The sequence below is a fragment of the Pleurodeles waltl genome, chromosome 3_1 (assembly GCF_031143425.1).
Source record: "Pleurodeles waltl isolate 20211129_DDA chromosome 3_1, aPleWal1.hap1.20221129, whole genome shotgun sequence".
NCBI lineage: Eukaryota > Metazoa > Chordata > Amphibia > Caudata > Salamandridae > Pleurodeles > Pleurodeles waltl.
In genome coordinates this window covers 1,870,842,393-1,870,859,426 of record NC_090440.1, presented here as the reverse complement: position 1 = coordinate 1,870,859,426, position 17,034 = coordinate 1,870,842,393, and the positions used below count along the sequence as shown (strand labels likewise).

General features: G+C 44.1%; 1 protein-coding gene across 1 annotated transcript in view; it reads right to left on the bottom strand.

The window, feature by feature from the left end:
* Window positions 1-16,360, bottom strand: part of LOC138283630 (gamma-crystallin-1-like) — a 57,728-nt gene extending 41,368 nt beyond the window's left edge. Inside the window, exons 1-2 of the mRNA XM_069221569.1 lie at window positions 16,352-16,360; window positions 14,316-14,558 (exon numbers count right to left, since the gene is read on the bottom strand). Of these exons, the coding sequence (XP_069077670.1) occupies window positions 14,316-14,558; window positions 16,352-16,360 (252 nt within the window). The remainder of the gene's footprint in view (window positions 1-14,315; window positions 14,559-16,351) is intronic.
* Between the last annotated feature and the right edge of the window lie 674 nt (window positions 16,361-17,034).

The following is a 17,034-nucleotide window of genomic DNA, read 5'->3' as shown; positions in this document are numbered from 1 at the left end:
GCTACAGTGCTGATGGAAAAGGGAATTAAATGAATGTTGTATGCTATTAATCAACATTTTACAAGCAATGCTGAAGTATCAGATATTATCATTTTGTTTCTAATGCCTAATACCTGGTTGTGAGAAAGTGAATTATTAGTGGGGTCAATAGTAGTCCACCACAAGTAATAATTAGACTATTCTTGTTAGGTCCAGCAAATGTTTCAGTAATTTAAGCCAGAGCTCAACCCCTGGTAGCTATAGCACAGGATGGACAGGCTTAACTTAAGAAAATGTGTAAAGCATTTGGAAGTATCAAACACAATACAATAAAAATAGCAATACAACTTATACAAATATTTTAATTAACATAATGACATCAAATTGGTGCAAAAAATCCCAAAGGGCAAACTGTAGGAAACTGTACGCACATGATCAAGGTAAGTATTAAGACTGGTGGCTCTAGAGCGCAGATGGGATACGAGGACCAGGTTGGCCCCAGTCAAAGAGCTAACTTCTGACTCAGAAAATTTCTGAGATGGTAGAATCCTTGGCGGAGAAAGGCAGCAGAGACAGTGTTGAGAAGGGGTTCGCGAAGGACAAAGTCTCAGTGAAGCAGTCAGTGAAAGCGAGATAAGCTCAGAGTGGGAAGAGTCTGGAGTTCGCTCCCAAGTCAGGACCAGCGAAGATTTTCACCTTTAGATTTCAGCATTATTCAGTAGGGCAAGGCTGTAGCTAGAGGGGCTTCAAAAAATACCTGTCCATGTCGGACCCACTCATTCAGCTGTGCTGCAATAGGAAAGAACATTGAGGGATCTGCAGCAAAGTTAGGCCCACTGGTGATGCACCCTCAGCAGATTGGATTTGCAAGTTGGGCCTTGTCTTCTGTTGGTTCTCCATGCAAAAAGCTTCAAAAACTTTTCTAAGTCCCAAGTTTTATTGATAGAAAGGAGAAGTATACTCTGACACAAGGCAAAGACTAACACAGAATTACTAAAATTACTCCAGTTATGCCATAGTAATATAAAATTACACCCAGAGTGCCCAGGGGATTACGAGTCCCCGACCGCCAGCCTTTTCTTGGCGGTTTGAATCACCAGGAAAAGGCTGGCGATACGGGGAGTCGCAGGCCCCTGGGGGCCCCTGCACTGCCCATGACACTGGCATGGGCAGTGCAGGGGCCCCCTGACAGGGCCACATGCGGCTTTTCACTGTCTGCTATGCAGACAGTGAAAAGCGTGACGGGTGCAACTGCACCCGTCGCACAGCCGCAACACCGCCGGCTCCCATGTTGCGGCCCACATCCCCGCTGGGCCGGCAGGCGGAAACTCGGTTTCCACCCGCCGGCCCAGCGGGGATGTCGAAATGGGCACAGCGGGAGTGCGGCCAGATTGGCGGCCGCACAGCGGTTACAACTTGCCGCCCGCCAATGTTGTAATGAGGCCCAAAGTTTGTTTCTCTTTTTGAGATTACCTCTTTGTGGAACCTAACTCTGGTAAGGATACTAAGCAGGGCCCTGCCCATCAAGGGAACAGTAACTGTGCTCAAAGGCAAGACTTCAGGATACCTAGTGACATGGTCCACCACCAGGAGCCTTGAATAGCCCTCTTGTGTTGCACTGGCTTCGCAGGTGGTGCTCGAGTGACAGAACTCCTTCACTTTTTCAGATATCTCGGGCTAGTAAAAGTGGTTGACCACCTATCCCTGGTGTTGATCTCTCCAAAATGCCATGCCAAGTGGATATCATGGGCTAAATTTAGGAGGCAGGTACTGTATGGTTGTTAGACCACTAGTCTTCTGCTTGCCCCAGGCTTTGAGTCCCTGGCTGAAGTGTATTGGCACCTTCCTCCCAATAGATTCTATGGGTTCCACTGGCATCTCCCTGCTCCTGGACTACAGCCTGGTGCTGAAGGCCTTCAAGGGGGTGGACATGCTCTTTGTGCTTGATAGAACCTAGAGGGTCTTCTTGTCACATGCAACTCAGAGAGCTCAGGCCGATTTCTCAGGGTAGGTTCTTCTTCCTCTTTAAGCTTCATATCAAATCACAGGGGATCAGATTCCTTCTGTGCCTGTGGAAAGTCTGAAGGCTGATTTCCAATGTCTCATGCCCTTCCTCTTGGTTGTGGGAACCCAGGCCATTATTCCAGACACCAAGCTCCTTCGACGTTCTTGACAGGCTGCCTGGGCCCTTATGGCAGATAAAACATTTTTGTATGAGTTTTCCTGTCAATCTTAGGCCATGCAAACATTTCTAGGTCATTTCTCAACAGGCAATTTGCTGGAATGGCATGCCAACGCTCACAGCTACCGTCTCCAGGCCAGATACTCTCCCCACTCACAGGTGACCATTACCATGGAGTGAAGCCACCTCATTGTCAGTTGACTACCTTTTCGAGATTATATGGGATAACCTTACCTGAGAAACCTGCCAGTCCACCACTGTAGTTATGCTGGCTCCTTTATCCCTCAATGGCTCTACTTTGGTCCTGGTAATTGTTGGCTATTGACTATACTTCACCATGCTGGGAGGTAAGGTGGCCAGAGCTTTAACATCCACCACACCCAAGGAGGCTAATTTGGCTTCAGTAAAAGCCCTGGATTCTGCTGGGAAACATTTGACCCTAATTCCTATATCTGTGGGGGGGGAGCTTCTACCACTGGCTTGTGACAGCCCAGCCACACCCCAGCCTTCATGAGATAAAAATGTGTTTTTCCCTTGTGCCCTGCTCACTTGAGTTTTGAAAAGGCGCAGGGCTTCACCTCTTCAGTAGACTTTTGTGCTCCTTGTGAGTGTTACTTCTTTTGATCCTTGTTGCTACTCGCTTCTACTGGCACTGAGCTAACCCCACTTTCTTGGATCCACCCCCTGAGAATATTTTAGACACCCTAGTCCACACCCATACATCAGCTGTCTTACCAAGCTGCCTGGGGTCAGATATCATGATGTGAGAGAACAGGCCTGACTGCAGAGGCCCCCTAACCTTTGCCCCCATTTTCCACTTGTTGCTGTTGTTTTCCTGACTCTGATGGTGCCCTGGGTACTGCTAACCAGTCCCAGGGCCTGTGCTCTGTGTAAAATCAGTATGCAAATTAGGCTAATTATAATTTGCTAAGTCAACCTACCTATAAGTCCCTAGTATATGGTAGGTCATGGAGGTTTAGGGACCCCAGCATAGGTAGTGCCCCATAGGTGCACTGCTGAGGTGCCCAGTGTCATTTTAAAGGCAGGCCTGCCTTGCTGGCTGCGTTTAAAATAAAGTTACATGCAAATTCGATTTAGGAATTAAAAGTAGTTCCAAAGTCTTAAACAACCTTATTTATACAGATAAGTCACCCCTAAGGTGTGCCCTATGTACCCTTGGGGCTGGGTGCCATGTAACTATCAGCAGGGGCCTTATAAAACAGTTTTATAAGCCCTGGTGAGGTAAAACAGCCAAATGTGTTTTTCCCTCATTGTAGTGAATGGCTCCATAGGCCAGAGTGGGGAGACTTTATTTTAATTTATAAAACCCCCTTAAGTTACAGATGACAGAAGTTTGGTATCAAATTAACTGTTATAATATATCTCACAACTTCTAGTTGTGGGATTTAATATAATTTATTCAGGTAAAGAGTTTTAAACTTTACCTGAAAAGTTGCCAACTTCAGCCCTGCAGTGTTTTTGCTGCTGTGCTCTGATTGGCCAGCCTCTGGCAAACTGGTCAGGCTGCCTTGATGAGGTGTGAAGTGACCTGGCTCCACACAAAGAGATGTGCCTGGGGGAGGAGATCTCCCCCTCAGCAGATGGGGAAGCAGGAAGGGGAGGGCTGCCAAACTGGTCTTCAAAGGTAGAGAAGGACATTTGGAGCAACCCAGCAATCCCCTCACATCCTGCAAACCCAAACAATTAGGTGCCCCCTTGATTAGATTAGGAGAGGGCAGGAGAAGGGTGTGTTTAGTATTTTTAGCTACACCAGTGGGTGGGCTCAGCCAGATGTAACCTTCAAAAATCACTTTCAGCCATGATGGATTTTTGAGGAATGTTGCAGCCGAAGAAGGACTGCCCTGCTGGACCCCTGACCAGCCCCTGGACACTGCACTCTGGAGGACTGCACCAGCTGCACACTTGGGCTTCACCACTAAGAGGACTTTACCTGTCTTCTACTGCTTCAAGAAGGGACTCCCTGTTTGCTACAGGTACAAAGGAGCTGCCCAGAGACCCCTGCATCAAGTCCTGCAAGCAGAGCCCAGCTGACCAGCGTCCTGTGACCATTTGAGGATTCTGACCAGGTGCATTCAGGGAATTGTAGTCCCAACTCCCAAGGAGCAACTCAGAGCTTCTGGAACCTTGGATCAAGTTGTGGACACTTCAAGGACACAAAAGGGACCTCTGGAAGAAGATCCAAAAGTTTGGAGATGTTTGGAGCAACTCCATAAGTTGAAGAGGTGCATTGTGGGAGTTGTAGTCCCTTACCCCAAGGGGCACACCAGAGCCTCTGAACCCTTGGCTGGTGCTGTGGGCCACTTTCCTGAATTAAACACTTCTGAAAGTAAGTGTGACAGTCTTACCTCGTGGGTGGCCTGAACTCTGGACTTTGTTCCTTTCCAGTGTGACCTTTTTTAACCCTCTGAGCGCTAGTTGCTTCTATGCACTAGAAAGCATTAATTCTTTAAAAATTCATATCTCCGGTTCCCCTTATCCAATTTTATTCGTTTTGGTGCCATTTTAAAGTGGAATATGTAATTTATTGATTTGGGATTTTTGAACTGTTTCCTGTGTTTTATTTAATTACTGTTTTGTGATATTTGAATGCTTTACGCTTTGTCTCCTAAGTTAAGCCTTGTTGCTCGTTGCCAACCTACCAAGGGTTGAGCTAGGTTTAATTTACTGAGACCTAACTGAACCTAAGTGGAGGTTGGTGGCCTATTGGTAAGTGTAGGTACTTACCTGCCCTTACCAATAACCCATTTTCCAACACATGGATACTACTATATGCTGGTGTAGCTCCAAATGGCAATTGCTCAAGATGTGCTCCTTTATGATCAGATAATATAGCCTATCATAATGAATGTATCTCCTTCACTCAGCCCTATAGTGCCTTTAGGGAGACATCTACAAAGAAAATCCAGGACTGTTGTGTGACTTTGTGTGTGTCTCAGAACTTGTTCTGGTAATCTTCAGGTGTGACACCAAAGTTCTGCCTAAGTAACTCCATCATGTGGATGTAGGAATCAGCTACCGTCTCTTCTAGAGTCAAGAGCGTATCCCTCCACTGTATTAGTACCAAATCCCACAGTAAGGCTCCTCAGTGATGCTGACTCACCCTGTGCATGCTCAAAACTATTTCATAGGAGGCATACCATTTGTAAATATTGTTCCCCACAACAACGCTAGGCACAATACCCTTGGGCAAGCAAGGGGTATATGTTACCCAACCCCCACCCAATAGGCACCTCACTATTGATGCCACCATCTTCACTGAGCATCAAAACCAGCCTGGCCTTCTTTTCCTCCAAGGTCAATTTATTTTCTTCTAGTGTGACTTTCTTTTCCTCCAGGGCTACAGATGCTAGTTGGCCTGCAATTCCCTTTTTGATTATCTGCCATTGATCTCCAACTGGTGGATGGCCAGTTCGGAGGGACTTGTGCTGTCAGGCTCGACTTCACTTTCAGACCTGAACGGTGCAGCAAAGAACTCATGTTGGAATAGGCTGTATACCTCTACTTTATACTCTGGAGTTGCCTGTTCTGTGCTTGTGTGCTCCCTCCCAGACCCTTACGGCCTTCTCAAAATCTGCCTTCTTAGCATTGTGTCCCAGCTTCAACTTTCTTTCTTTGCATAGGGTCTTCATCTCCACCATTGTGAGAAGTGCCAAGGCAGCCAGATCTACCTCCATGTTCCCTTAGACTTTTAAAAGGTGGAAAAATTGGAATGCAAAAAATTAGGAAAAATTGATAAACATGAAGGTTTGTTTTCAGTTCATTTTAGAGATTTTTAATTTTCAACTTAATAGATGAGTGGCACTGTTAAACACAAGTTTTAGAACTCACAGCTAAAAACTAATGTGATAATGTGGATTGTTAGTTGTGGGGATGGTAGTCCACCACAATTAATAATTACACTATTCTTGTTATATCCAGTAAAGGTTTCAACAATTTAAACCTGAGCTCAACCCCTGGTAGCTATGGTATTGAGTAGAATGGTGAAAAAGCTGAAAGATCAAAAACAATAAAAATACAACTTCAGTTTATAAATTGGAGCATATCATAAGGAAATTGGATAAGGGAAATGAAAGACATGATTTTTTACAGTTTTAAATAAGAAACAGTGCCAAAAAGCACAAAATGCCATGTAGGCAACTCTTCAAAACCGGGACAAAGTCAAGGTTTAGGGCTAACTGTGGTGAAACGCAGATCTAATACGAGGCCCAGATTGATCCCGCTCATAGAGTAACCACCTGACCTTAATATCTGAGAATGTAGAATCCACAGATGGGCAAGGCAGTAGTCTGGATCCAAAGACGGGACTGTCAACAATAGTTTGATGAAGGACAAGGTCTTGGAGAAGCCATTGATCAAGGCAAGAAGAGGTCTAAACTGGAAGTATCCAGAGTTTGCACCCAGGATGCCGTTGACATAGGTTGGATGATGTTTGGCATTGGAACTGGTGAAGATTATTACCTTCAGACTTAAACTCTTTTCTGGAAGTCAGATTCCTTTATTAGGGCAAGGTTTCTGGCTGTAGCTGGAGAGGGTTTGGCACCGCTGGATACCAGTCTGCATTGGGCCCACTGCTTGGGTTCATTGACTCAGATTAGCTGTAGCAGTGAAGAATGTAGCGAGAGCTCTGGTGATTTCAAGCCCACTGGCTATGCACCCTTGGCAGATCGACTTGGCAGGTTGGTACCATTCTCCATGCAAAAATCCTTGAAATATTTTCCAAGTTCCAGATTATATAGTTAGGCAGAAGGAGTATACTCTAAGGATTCCAGGACACAGAACCAGGACTTGGGGATTAGGACTCACTCCACAGAAGCCAGCAGGGTCTAGTGAAGTTCCAATGGAAACTTGTCAGCTGGGAGCATTCTGGAATGTGTGCTTTTTGCAGCTTTTCTCTATCTGCTGCTTAAAAAGAGGTCAGGCAACTGACCCTTGGATTCCACTTCTTAGTCCTGGGTACAAGTGACAGCATGTGCAGCCCTTAGGGCTCTCCTCACAGCTCTTAACAGCAGGTTCCCTCCTTCTTCCGTCTTTCATGGGTCCAGTAGTGTTCTTAAGAGGGTATTCAGGGCTGCCACATTTAAACCTGGCACTATCTTGTTTATGGGGTGACTATTGGCCACTCCCTGACCAATAGGGAAAGCAGTCCCAGAGGGAACACAACCCACATCTACAGGCAGCAGTTCCTGCATGCCTACTGAAAATAATCCATAAGTCCCCTCAGTAGCTAAATCCAACATGACAGAACCTTTTATTACTTGTGCAGATATCCCGGGCCGATCCTAGACGTGTGGTCAAGAAAATGAGAAAACTCTCCCCTTTGGTCACTCAAAACAGGATCTTGGTGCAACTCCTCTTCCACTAGGAGTGGTGCCTGGCTGGATAGAAAGACAATAGAGGGGGCAGGAATGAATGACATCGGTCTGTGACAGGGCAGAACCTGTTTGCCCAGATGGTTGTCTTATCAGGGGAATAGAAGACGTCCTACACCTAAGCCCTTTTTCTCAACTCTTGGAGCTAAGTCACGCCTAATCTAGGAGCTATTCAGCTGCTGGGTAACAGTTGGAAGCCCGGCATGATTTAGGCAGTCTAAGGGTACCCTTTGAAAAATATGTATTACAAATCTAAGTTAACCAATGAATTGAATTTGATATAAATATTTTTAAAAGTCCAAGAATTAACATTATATCTGGTTCATAGCCGGAGACAACTTTATTAACTTTACTATGGAACAGCTAACCCTGCCACAGTTGCTATATGTTATACTATAATTTTATAGTGTATAACTGTAATAAAGCGCTATAATATAGCAGTGCTTTCTTTTGAGATTGTCTTTGGAATATGTACTCGTCTATGGTATGCACTTATGTTGTTAGATAAAAACAGTGGTTTTATTCCAGGTGGTAGCACAAGTGAAAAGCGCATAAAGTGCTCTGATATAGCAGAGCTTTCTTTTGTGTACAAAGGCAATCACAAAAAAAGCACTGTTACATTATAGCGCTTTATTAAAGTTTCTACAATATAACATTATATTTTGTTTGATGTCATGTTTAGCGTAAATGTATTTTTAAAAGCAATCTTTTGTGTGTTTATCTGCTTATCCTGTCACTACACAGCTCTGTTTACCATATGAACACATAAGAAGTGGGTTTTTAAAATACATTTACACACAACAGTAAAATAAACAAACAACCGTGGGATAAACAAAAAAAAAAAACACTAAAAACAATGTAAATACAACAACAACCACGAGTGGAGACACACGAGCAATCATATGCTTTTAAAAATACATTTACATTCATCTGTCACAGAAACAACAAAAACCAGGAATAAACAATGGAAGTAAACTGGTTGGCATGCAAATAGCTCCAACACTGCTGAGCGAGATCGTGCTATGTAGAAGATAAAAAGAAAAAGTAATCCAGAAACCATGCTGAAAACATGGAGCTGCGTATGTTTTCAGTAGTTGGCCGGTGCTCTCTAGAAGGGCAAAACAACGGAAAAGGTATGACGTTTGCATGCCTTTCGCAAATAAAATCAAGGGAATTTTAAAAGGCAAGCCCACAAACGAATGGAAGTGATGGGCGTGATATGGGTGTGGTTAAAAGCCCACATAGATACCAACACGTTACCTAAAAATGGGTGTGGTTATGCCAAAGAGACACTTTCTTTCACCAGTTTAAGGTACATGTTAGCAGAAGACTTCAATTACAAAATGAGTAAAAAGAGAACTGGAAAAAGCAACTTCTAAACCTTAGAATTGTATCAAACTATGGTGGTCATTCTGACCCTGGCGGTCTTTGACCGCCAGGGCGGAGGACCGCGGGAGCACCGCCGACAGGCCGGCGGTGCTCCAATGGGGATTCCGACCGCGGCGGTAAAGCCGCGGTCGGACCGGCACCACTGGCGGGGTCCCGCCAGTGTACCGCCGCCCCATTGAATCCTCCGCGGCGGCGCAGCTTGCTGCACCGCCGCGGGGATTCCGACCCCCCCTACCGCCATCCAGATCCCGGCGGTCGGACCGCCGGGATCCGGATGGCGGTAGGGGGGGTCGCGGGGCCCCTGGGGGCCCCTGCAGTGCCCATGCCACTGGCATGGGCATTGCAGGGGCCCCCGTAAGAGGGCCCCTACATGTATTTCACTGTCTGCTGCGCAGACAGTGAAATACGCGACGGGTGCAACTGCACCCGTCGCACAGCTTCCACTCCGCCGGCTCGATTCCGAGCCGGCTTCATCGTGGAAGCCTCTTTCCCGCTGGGCTGGCGGGCGCTCTGAAGGCGACCGCCCGCCAGCCCAGCGGGAAAGTCAGAATTACCGCCGCGGTCTTTCGACCGCGGAACGGTAATCTGACGGCGGGACTTTGGCGGGCGGCCTCCGCCGCCCGCCAAGGTCAGAATGAGGGCCTATGTGTTTCATTTCTCACACTGCATGCCAACTATGCCAGAGGTTAAGATACAAAAGGAATGTCGTGAATCAGTGTTTGTTCCACATCCTTGAAAGATGTTTGTCAGTGGCTGGCAAAGACAATGTTAAACGTAACTGCCTTAGGTTAAAGTACAATTCTGAGCTTTTATGTGGAATCATTGAAGCTAAAAATAGTTATTCCTCAGAAATGTTCACATTAAATTGGGATTAAATGGGAAAATGTTGAAACGTAGTTTTTACATTTCTATTTTTTTTACAAATGTTTCTGACATTAAATAAAGCACAGATGTATGTAATAAGTAACTGTACATTTTTAAAATAGCTCCCTTTTTCTAAATGTGAGAGCATATTCAACGCATTAACATATCTGGAAAACGTATACCAACATTCATAAATATAATTCAAATATTTATGTCCTGATTATTGTAAGTTTACTGAACAGTCTAAATGGAAAGCTGCAGATGCTCATTACAAAAGTCATAAAATTTCATTAGTCACTTGGTATCACACGCTGGAACAATGTCCACACTCCAGTACAAAACTAACATCATGTAGAACACAAATGCAAGGGTGTTGGCATTTCCATGAAAATTCCAGTTTGTGCTTTGAAACTGATTCTGTTGGAAGAATGCCGATTCAGTGGTTACAACTGGGCTATTATAACAGTGGTATCCATGTTCAGTGAGAAGCTGATTTTTAGGGTCAATAATAAATGTTTTTATTAATGAACTGTTCCTAAATGGGCAAATATTGTACTCTAACCACTATACCTGCTTCAAAGAAATACAAAACACTGTTTGTTAGTATAGACAAGAAACATTGCCTTTGATCATACCCACTCCCATCCTCATTATCATAGTGCTGCCTCATTTCTTCAATTTACTGCAAGAGCCAAAGCCACTAACTGTATTATTTGTAAAGCTTTTTATTTGTGGTTTTAGCTCGTTTACCACTGATGCTGCTTATACACCAGTGGCAATAGTGTAGTTAGCTGTCTAGTGCATGTGCACAATAGGTGATACTGCTGGGCAGTTTTAGATTTGCATGTACATTACTTGTTGCTTCTCACCTCTAAAGTATGATTATGCAGTGACCAGTTTTGAAAGGCAAGTAATTACTGAGAGTTTGCTCAACGTAATACTCATCAACCTCATGTGAGTATGCAGATTTTATTGCTTAAATGCTGCATGCTGGGAAATTACCATCTCTTGCATGGTATTCACCAGATTGTTACCTGAGCTGTTTTGATTGACTTTGGGAGTCTGAACACTTTCCTCCTGCTAACCAGTAGTAAAGTGCTATAGTTGCCATTAAATCATGCTGAAATGTATGTACACCTGATTCAGACATCTAATTTACTTATAAGTCCACGGCATGTGGTACTACAAGTACTCAGGGCCTGTAAATTCAACACAATTAGTGGTCTGTCTCACTCAACTGCAAATTTAACTTGTCAAGGTCGATTTTAATGCCCTATTTTGCCAGAATTCCAGTGGTTAGTGTCTTCATTCCAATGCTTCTACTCAGCAGTTATGTCCGTCCTCCCTTCTCTGTTCCTCTGCCTCTTCAGTGGACACCAGGCTGTTCTCAGCTTCATAACAGTCATGGCCATGGACTCTGTTCTCAGCAGTTTGCACTTAGCATGTAGATAATGGCTTACAAAATTCGGGGCTAGGTGTACTGTTTACTAGTTGCCAAAATCCAGTCGCAATTTGCTACCAGTAAAGAATTTTGCACACCGATTTATGCACTAATATTTCGGTGCATAATATTCCAATTTGGAGTGGGTCATAATCCATCTTACTACAGTAATATTAATCAGGAATGCCATAAATTTCGACTCACACTGAAATAGGCCCTCACAGGGATGGCGGCCTCCTAGTATCAGCAGACCACCGTAGCTATGATTACATTTAAATATATTTTTTCTTTCATGCACCCCATTATTTTAAAAGGAAACATGGCTGTGCTTAAACAAATTAAGGAAACCTTGTTTGAGAGTTGGCAGTAGTAAGCTGGACCGCTACCTACTCTTCTATAAGCTTCTATGAACATTCACAAAGTGGAAGGGGTCCTAAATGTACGCCCTGCATTTTATGAATGGCTAATTCTGTCAACTACTTATTCACTTCAACTCAAATTTCGATCATAAAGTACTGATACATAACATACATATTTGGTATATTATGTATACTATAATTGGATTCGTAACTTTGAAAAGGCATTATGTGGAATTTATCTCTGAACTGGAGTATTTGTATTCTTAGTCACACCTTTGTGTCAGAGTTGCCAGTAAGTGTAAGAAAGCAGAAGAAAAGGTGAGAAAAGAGAGCAATTGGTAGCCGGAAATGGGGTATGAGGTCTTTCCATAGATGTCAAAGTGCAGCAAATATCCAGTAATAATTGCAAGAAAATCACGGATGTTTTTGTCAATCAGTGTTCGCCATATTGGCTTGCATGATTATTGCAAGTTCCAGAAGCATACACTACCAATTTTTGTCTCCTAAATTGCACGGTATCAAGAATCTGATTACCTTTATCTAGAAAGAGAAGAGATAATTCTGCTTCTTTTAGGTAGGTTTTTGGTGTGGTCGGATGAGGGAAATCACAGATTACCATACAGTGTGTCTACAACAGGCTGCCCCTGTCTGGTGTTAGTGCTCCCTTTTCTGGACCAGTCAAGCTGCAGGCCAGTCTGAGTCTGCAGCAGCAACATAAGTGTACTCGGAGCCCTACTTGTCAGAAGACTCCTCACCGACCGGACCCAGAGAATCCGCCTTCCACTCCAACACTACCAAGATCACCTGAGGAGTCCCCCAAGGGTCCTCCCTCAGCCCCACACTCTTTAACATCTACATGATCCCCCTAGCCAACATCCTCCGAGCACACAGAATCACTATCCTCTGCTATGCAGATGACATTGAACTCATCCTCTCCCTCACTCGCAACCCCACCACCGCCAAAACCAACCTACACGCTGCTCTCCTCGACACCGCCAACTGGATGACCACTAACCACCTCAAGCTGAACTCAAACAAAACCGAGATCATCATCTTCGGCCCCAACAAAACCACATGGGACGACTCCTGGTAGCCCACCGCCCTGGGCCCCGCACCCACCCCCGCAAACCACGCACGCAACCTCGGCATCATCCTAGACCCCTCTTTCTCCATGACACAGCAAATCAATGCTCTAACCTCCTCCTGCTTCCAAACACTACGCACTCTAAAAAAATCCTTCAAATGGATTCCCCCAGAAACCAGAAAGACAGCCACCCACGCACTCATCAGCAGCAGACTGGACTACGGTAATGCCCTCTACGCCGGCACCACACTCAAATTCAAAAGCAAACTCCAGAGAATCCAGAACACAGCCGAACGCCTCGTCCTTGGCCTCCCCCGCCACAAACCAATCTCACCACACCTCAAACCCCTTCACTGGCTCCCCATAGACAAGAGAATCACATTCAAGATCCTCATCCATGCACACAAATCCCTCCACAACACCGGCCCAACCCACCTCAACGAAAGAGTTAACTTCCACACTCCCACACGCAACCTCCGATCAGCCGACCTCGCCCTAGCCACAGTCCACTGCATCCAACGCACCACCACAGGAGGCAGGTCCTTCTCCTACCTCGCCCGCAAAACCTGGAACTCCCTCCCCACCGACCTTTGCAAAACCAAAGACCTCCTGGTCTTCAGAAAGAAGGTCAAGACATGGTTGTTCGATCAGTGACCCTCCCTGCCTCCCCCCGTTTTCTTTGAGACCCTCACGGGTGAGTAGCACGCTCTACAAATATTTTGATTGATTGATTGAGGGTAAGGGTTATAACAAGAACTAAATAGTGAAACGAATAGGGAGGTTGTGTTGCATTCAGGGGTTACATGCCACAATACTGTGGATGTTAATAATGTCTTACAGCAATCTCACAGTCAATATTCGATTACCAAAACAAGACAGGTGAGTGTATAATGGTGAATCTGGACCTCAGATGGCAGAAACACTGATTAGTACATCTGTGGGACTTACAAGTCTTCTAGATAGCCTACAAACAGATTGGTGTACACCTCTTCCCATTTGAGAGGTCTTGTGGTCATTAACCAATACTTGCAAGTTGAAGCAGCTTTGATGTGGCATTTCTCATTCTTATATAAAAATAGATTACTTGACATTCTATTGTCCCTTTTTAGCTATTTTTCAGTTGTCCAATCTAAGGTATCATCTCATTGAAAATCCAACCTCCAACCGTTTTCTGGGCTTGAGTCGTAATGATAAATTTACATTTTAGCATGTTTTTACTATTTTTCGCTATTCACAAACTACAAGTTAATAGTAACTTTATGACTCCGGAGATTCCGCAGTTGTGGTGGAGAACTCAACACAAAAGATAAGACAGGCCTATATTTTTATATGTGGAGTTCTCCAGTCCGACAGCTGAATCTTCGCAGTTATATACTTACTGGTAACTCGCAGTATGTGAATAGCAAAAAATAGAAAACTTGCACAAATGTGTAACTTTACCTTTGTGAACCAGACCTTTGAAGTCTTACTAATGCTAACACATAAATATGTTTAGCTGCGGAGATACGTTTTTTTTGTCAAAAATGTTCTCCCGAATGTGGCTGAAAAGTCACAGCACTTTTCATCAGAAACAAGATTCGAAACCAGGATGGGTAACAACACTGGTTGGAAATAAAACTAATCTTACCTCAGGGATCATTCGGCAGGACCCTATGGAGTCACTGTATCCCATCCACCGCTGATAATCACGATAGTCACCTATTCCGAGGATGTATTGAAATCCCCTGTAACTTGGATGCTCGTACAACATCCAACGGCCACCATGTACCTGGAGGGAGTTGCAGCTCTTGAGGCAGGAACTTAGGTCCGCACAATCAGAGTGGCACTCATAGGAACGACCGACAAAGTTTCTGTCCTCGTAGAAGGTGATCTGCAGGGAATAAGAGAAGTACAGTGAGAGAATATCTCACACCTCATTCACGTTTCACAGGTATCTGGGGTCACAGTACTCTCTAAAACAAGCTGGTGCACTGCTAAAATATGAAACATAATAAGTTTTATATTTTATGTTGCCATAGTGTAGTAAAGTTACAATAAGTGATTCTTTGCCTGAAATAGTCTCTTCTGTCTATTTACTGTTCTGCTCCATTTGACATACTTTTCTGTCATTAAAGTTTGTTAAACTGCCAGAATTCTAACCACCCAAATCTTCACTCTTCAAACATAGCCACAAAAAACAAGCATTGTAAAAGTCAATGGGTATGGTATTATTGCAGCTCATCAAGAGGCAGAAGAGCAAATAGGCTGTTTGTGTGCATTGTTTACCACATTAAATACAGACCTATTGGTTATGCAAATGCTGTTAAAACATGCCAAAAGACGAGCCAAATACGGCAGACACTGTGGTTGGAGAGTGTTATTTTCAGATGTAAAATAGTTGCACATGTATTCTATTGGGCAATTTTTCTAGGAGGAGGAATGATATTCGAAATAACCAATAGTATGGGGTTAGAGATGGTGTACTCCTCTGATAACAATTGGTCACCAGAAAGCGTCACTGTCAAGGTAAACAAGAAATATGCTAGGAATAGGGCTGAAAATAAACTGGGAGTGAATTTTATGCCCGTGTTGTCGAGTTCAATTAACTGATAATTAAATACTATAGCCTTAGAACCCGCCGTAGCAGGCTCTACCGGCTATTAAAGGCCCACTCCCGCGTTAAATGCCCGAGCCGAAGGCGAGGGCATTTAACAAGGGAGAGGGACTTTAATAGCCGGTAGAGCCCGTTACGGCAGGTTCTAAGGCTATTAGAACATTCTGCCACACAGGGCAGAATGTTCTATTAAAAACAAAAATGTTCACGGAGCCCGAGGGGATTAAAATCCCCTCGGGCTCAGTGAGGCTTTGTTCACAGCTGTTGCTGTGAACAAAGCGAACATTGGAATGTTGGTGCTGCGGGCTTTTACGAGCCAGTAAAAGCCTGCAGCACTCCATTGTCTTCAATGGAGCCTCCAGCATTCCAATGTTCTAATTAGTATTGAATGCCTACAATAAATAGGGCTTGCATCTGTGTTCTCCTACACTCAAACATTAACTCCTCCACACCCAACCTTTAAAACCTCACCTGAACATAAAAATTATGCTTGGATCAGCAGAACCCACGTCAAGTAATATCTTCATAACTGGTTTGTTTTTTGGGAAAACAGAACATTCATATACTATATATATATGAAAATATTTCACCTCATTATGCCTGCTCCGGGGAGGCTTAAGATTTTAGCGCTGCCCCAGGTTTACGTGATTAAGTAAATCTGGGGCAGCATCGCAATCCATGGGTGTTGCATGGGAAAACCCACTACAACGTCCATGGAACACCTCCCAGGCGCAGACTAAGGCAAAACAGTGACTTTCACTGCTTTGTCTTACTCCATCTCTATGAGGCCATGTAAAGCCACGGAAGCGACTTTCCGTGGCCTCATAGAAAGGGATGAAAGTCGTGCACCGCCGGAGCATCTCAAAAAGTGGCGTAAGCTTTTCATAAATTTACCCCTCAGTTTCAAGATCCTTGTACCATTGTAGCATGCTGGAAATACTTTGAAACACAAACTAAACCAACTGAGACGGGTGTTTTAACACGACACGTTGACAAAATATACATTCAGTTCTAGTTGAAAGGCAGGTTGGTTTTATTGTCAGATAGTGTTAACGAAAATGTGATCTTACCTTTCCCATGTTGGTTGATCTATAGAGATGGATGCCTGTGTGGTCAGGAAGTGCAGTCCTTATATACAGCAGGATGATGCCAGAACTGTGACCTCAACAAAAGGGGCGTTTTTTCTGCGATCAGATAAAACTGCACCGCACTACTGATTCTTCTTTGTTGAGGGGGCAGTCACCTTTTTTGTCCAGCTGCTATTGCCTTTGTTTAAATGTAAGGGTAAGTTACAGTTCATTGCAGTGTCAGAACACGAAGAAGGCCTAACACGGACTGCAGACACCACTGTTCATTGACGTTTAGCAGATGAAAGGATTCACTTATAACATCTGCTGACTCTTATAGAAAATCCAAGTGAAAACCAGATAATTAGCAATAAGGAAACAGCAGATATAGCTTACACAGTGTCACAATGGTTCATGATATTTACTGCCTGCTGTACCAGGCATCCCCTGCCTAATTTGCCTGGACATGGGGTTTCAGAATTAGCAAAATACATTCTCAAAAGCAATGGCAGTTGCAGATAGTACCAAGTTTCAGTCTTTCCTATACTATAATTTTGAACTGCGTAGACATTCCGTTTAGCAAAATATTTACATTCACCCTAAATATAAAATAACACAACCATTTGTTAAGAAAATAATTCTATATCAAGCCACTCATGAAATGAGTTTAGTTCAGACTTTTCCTC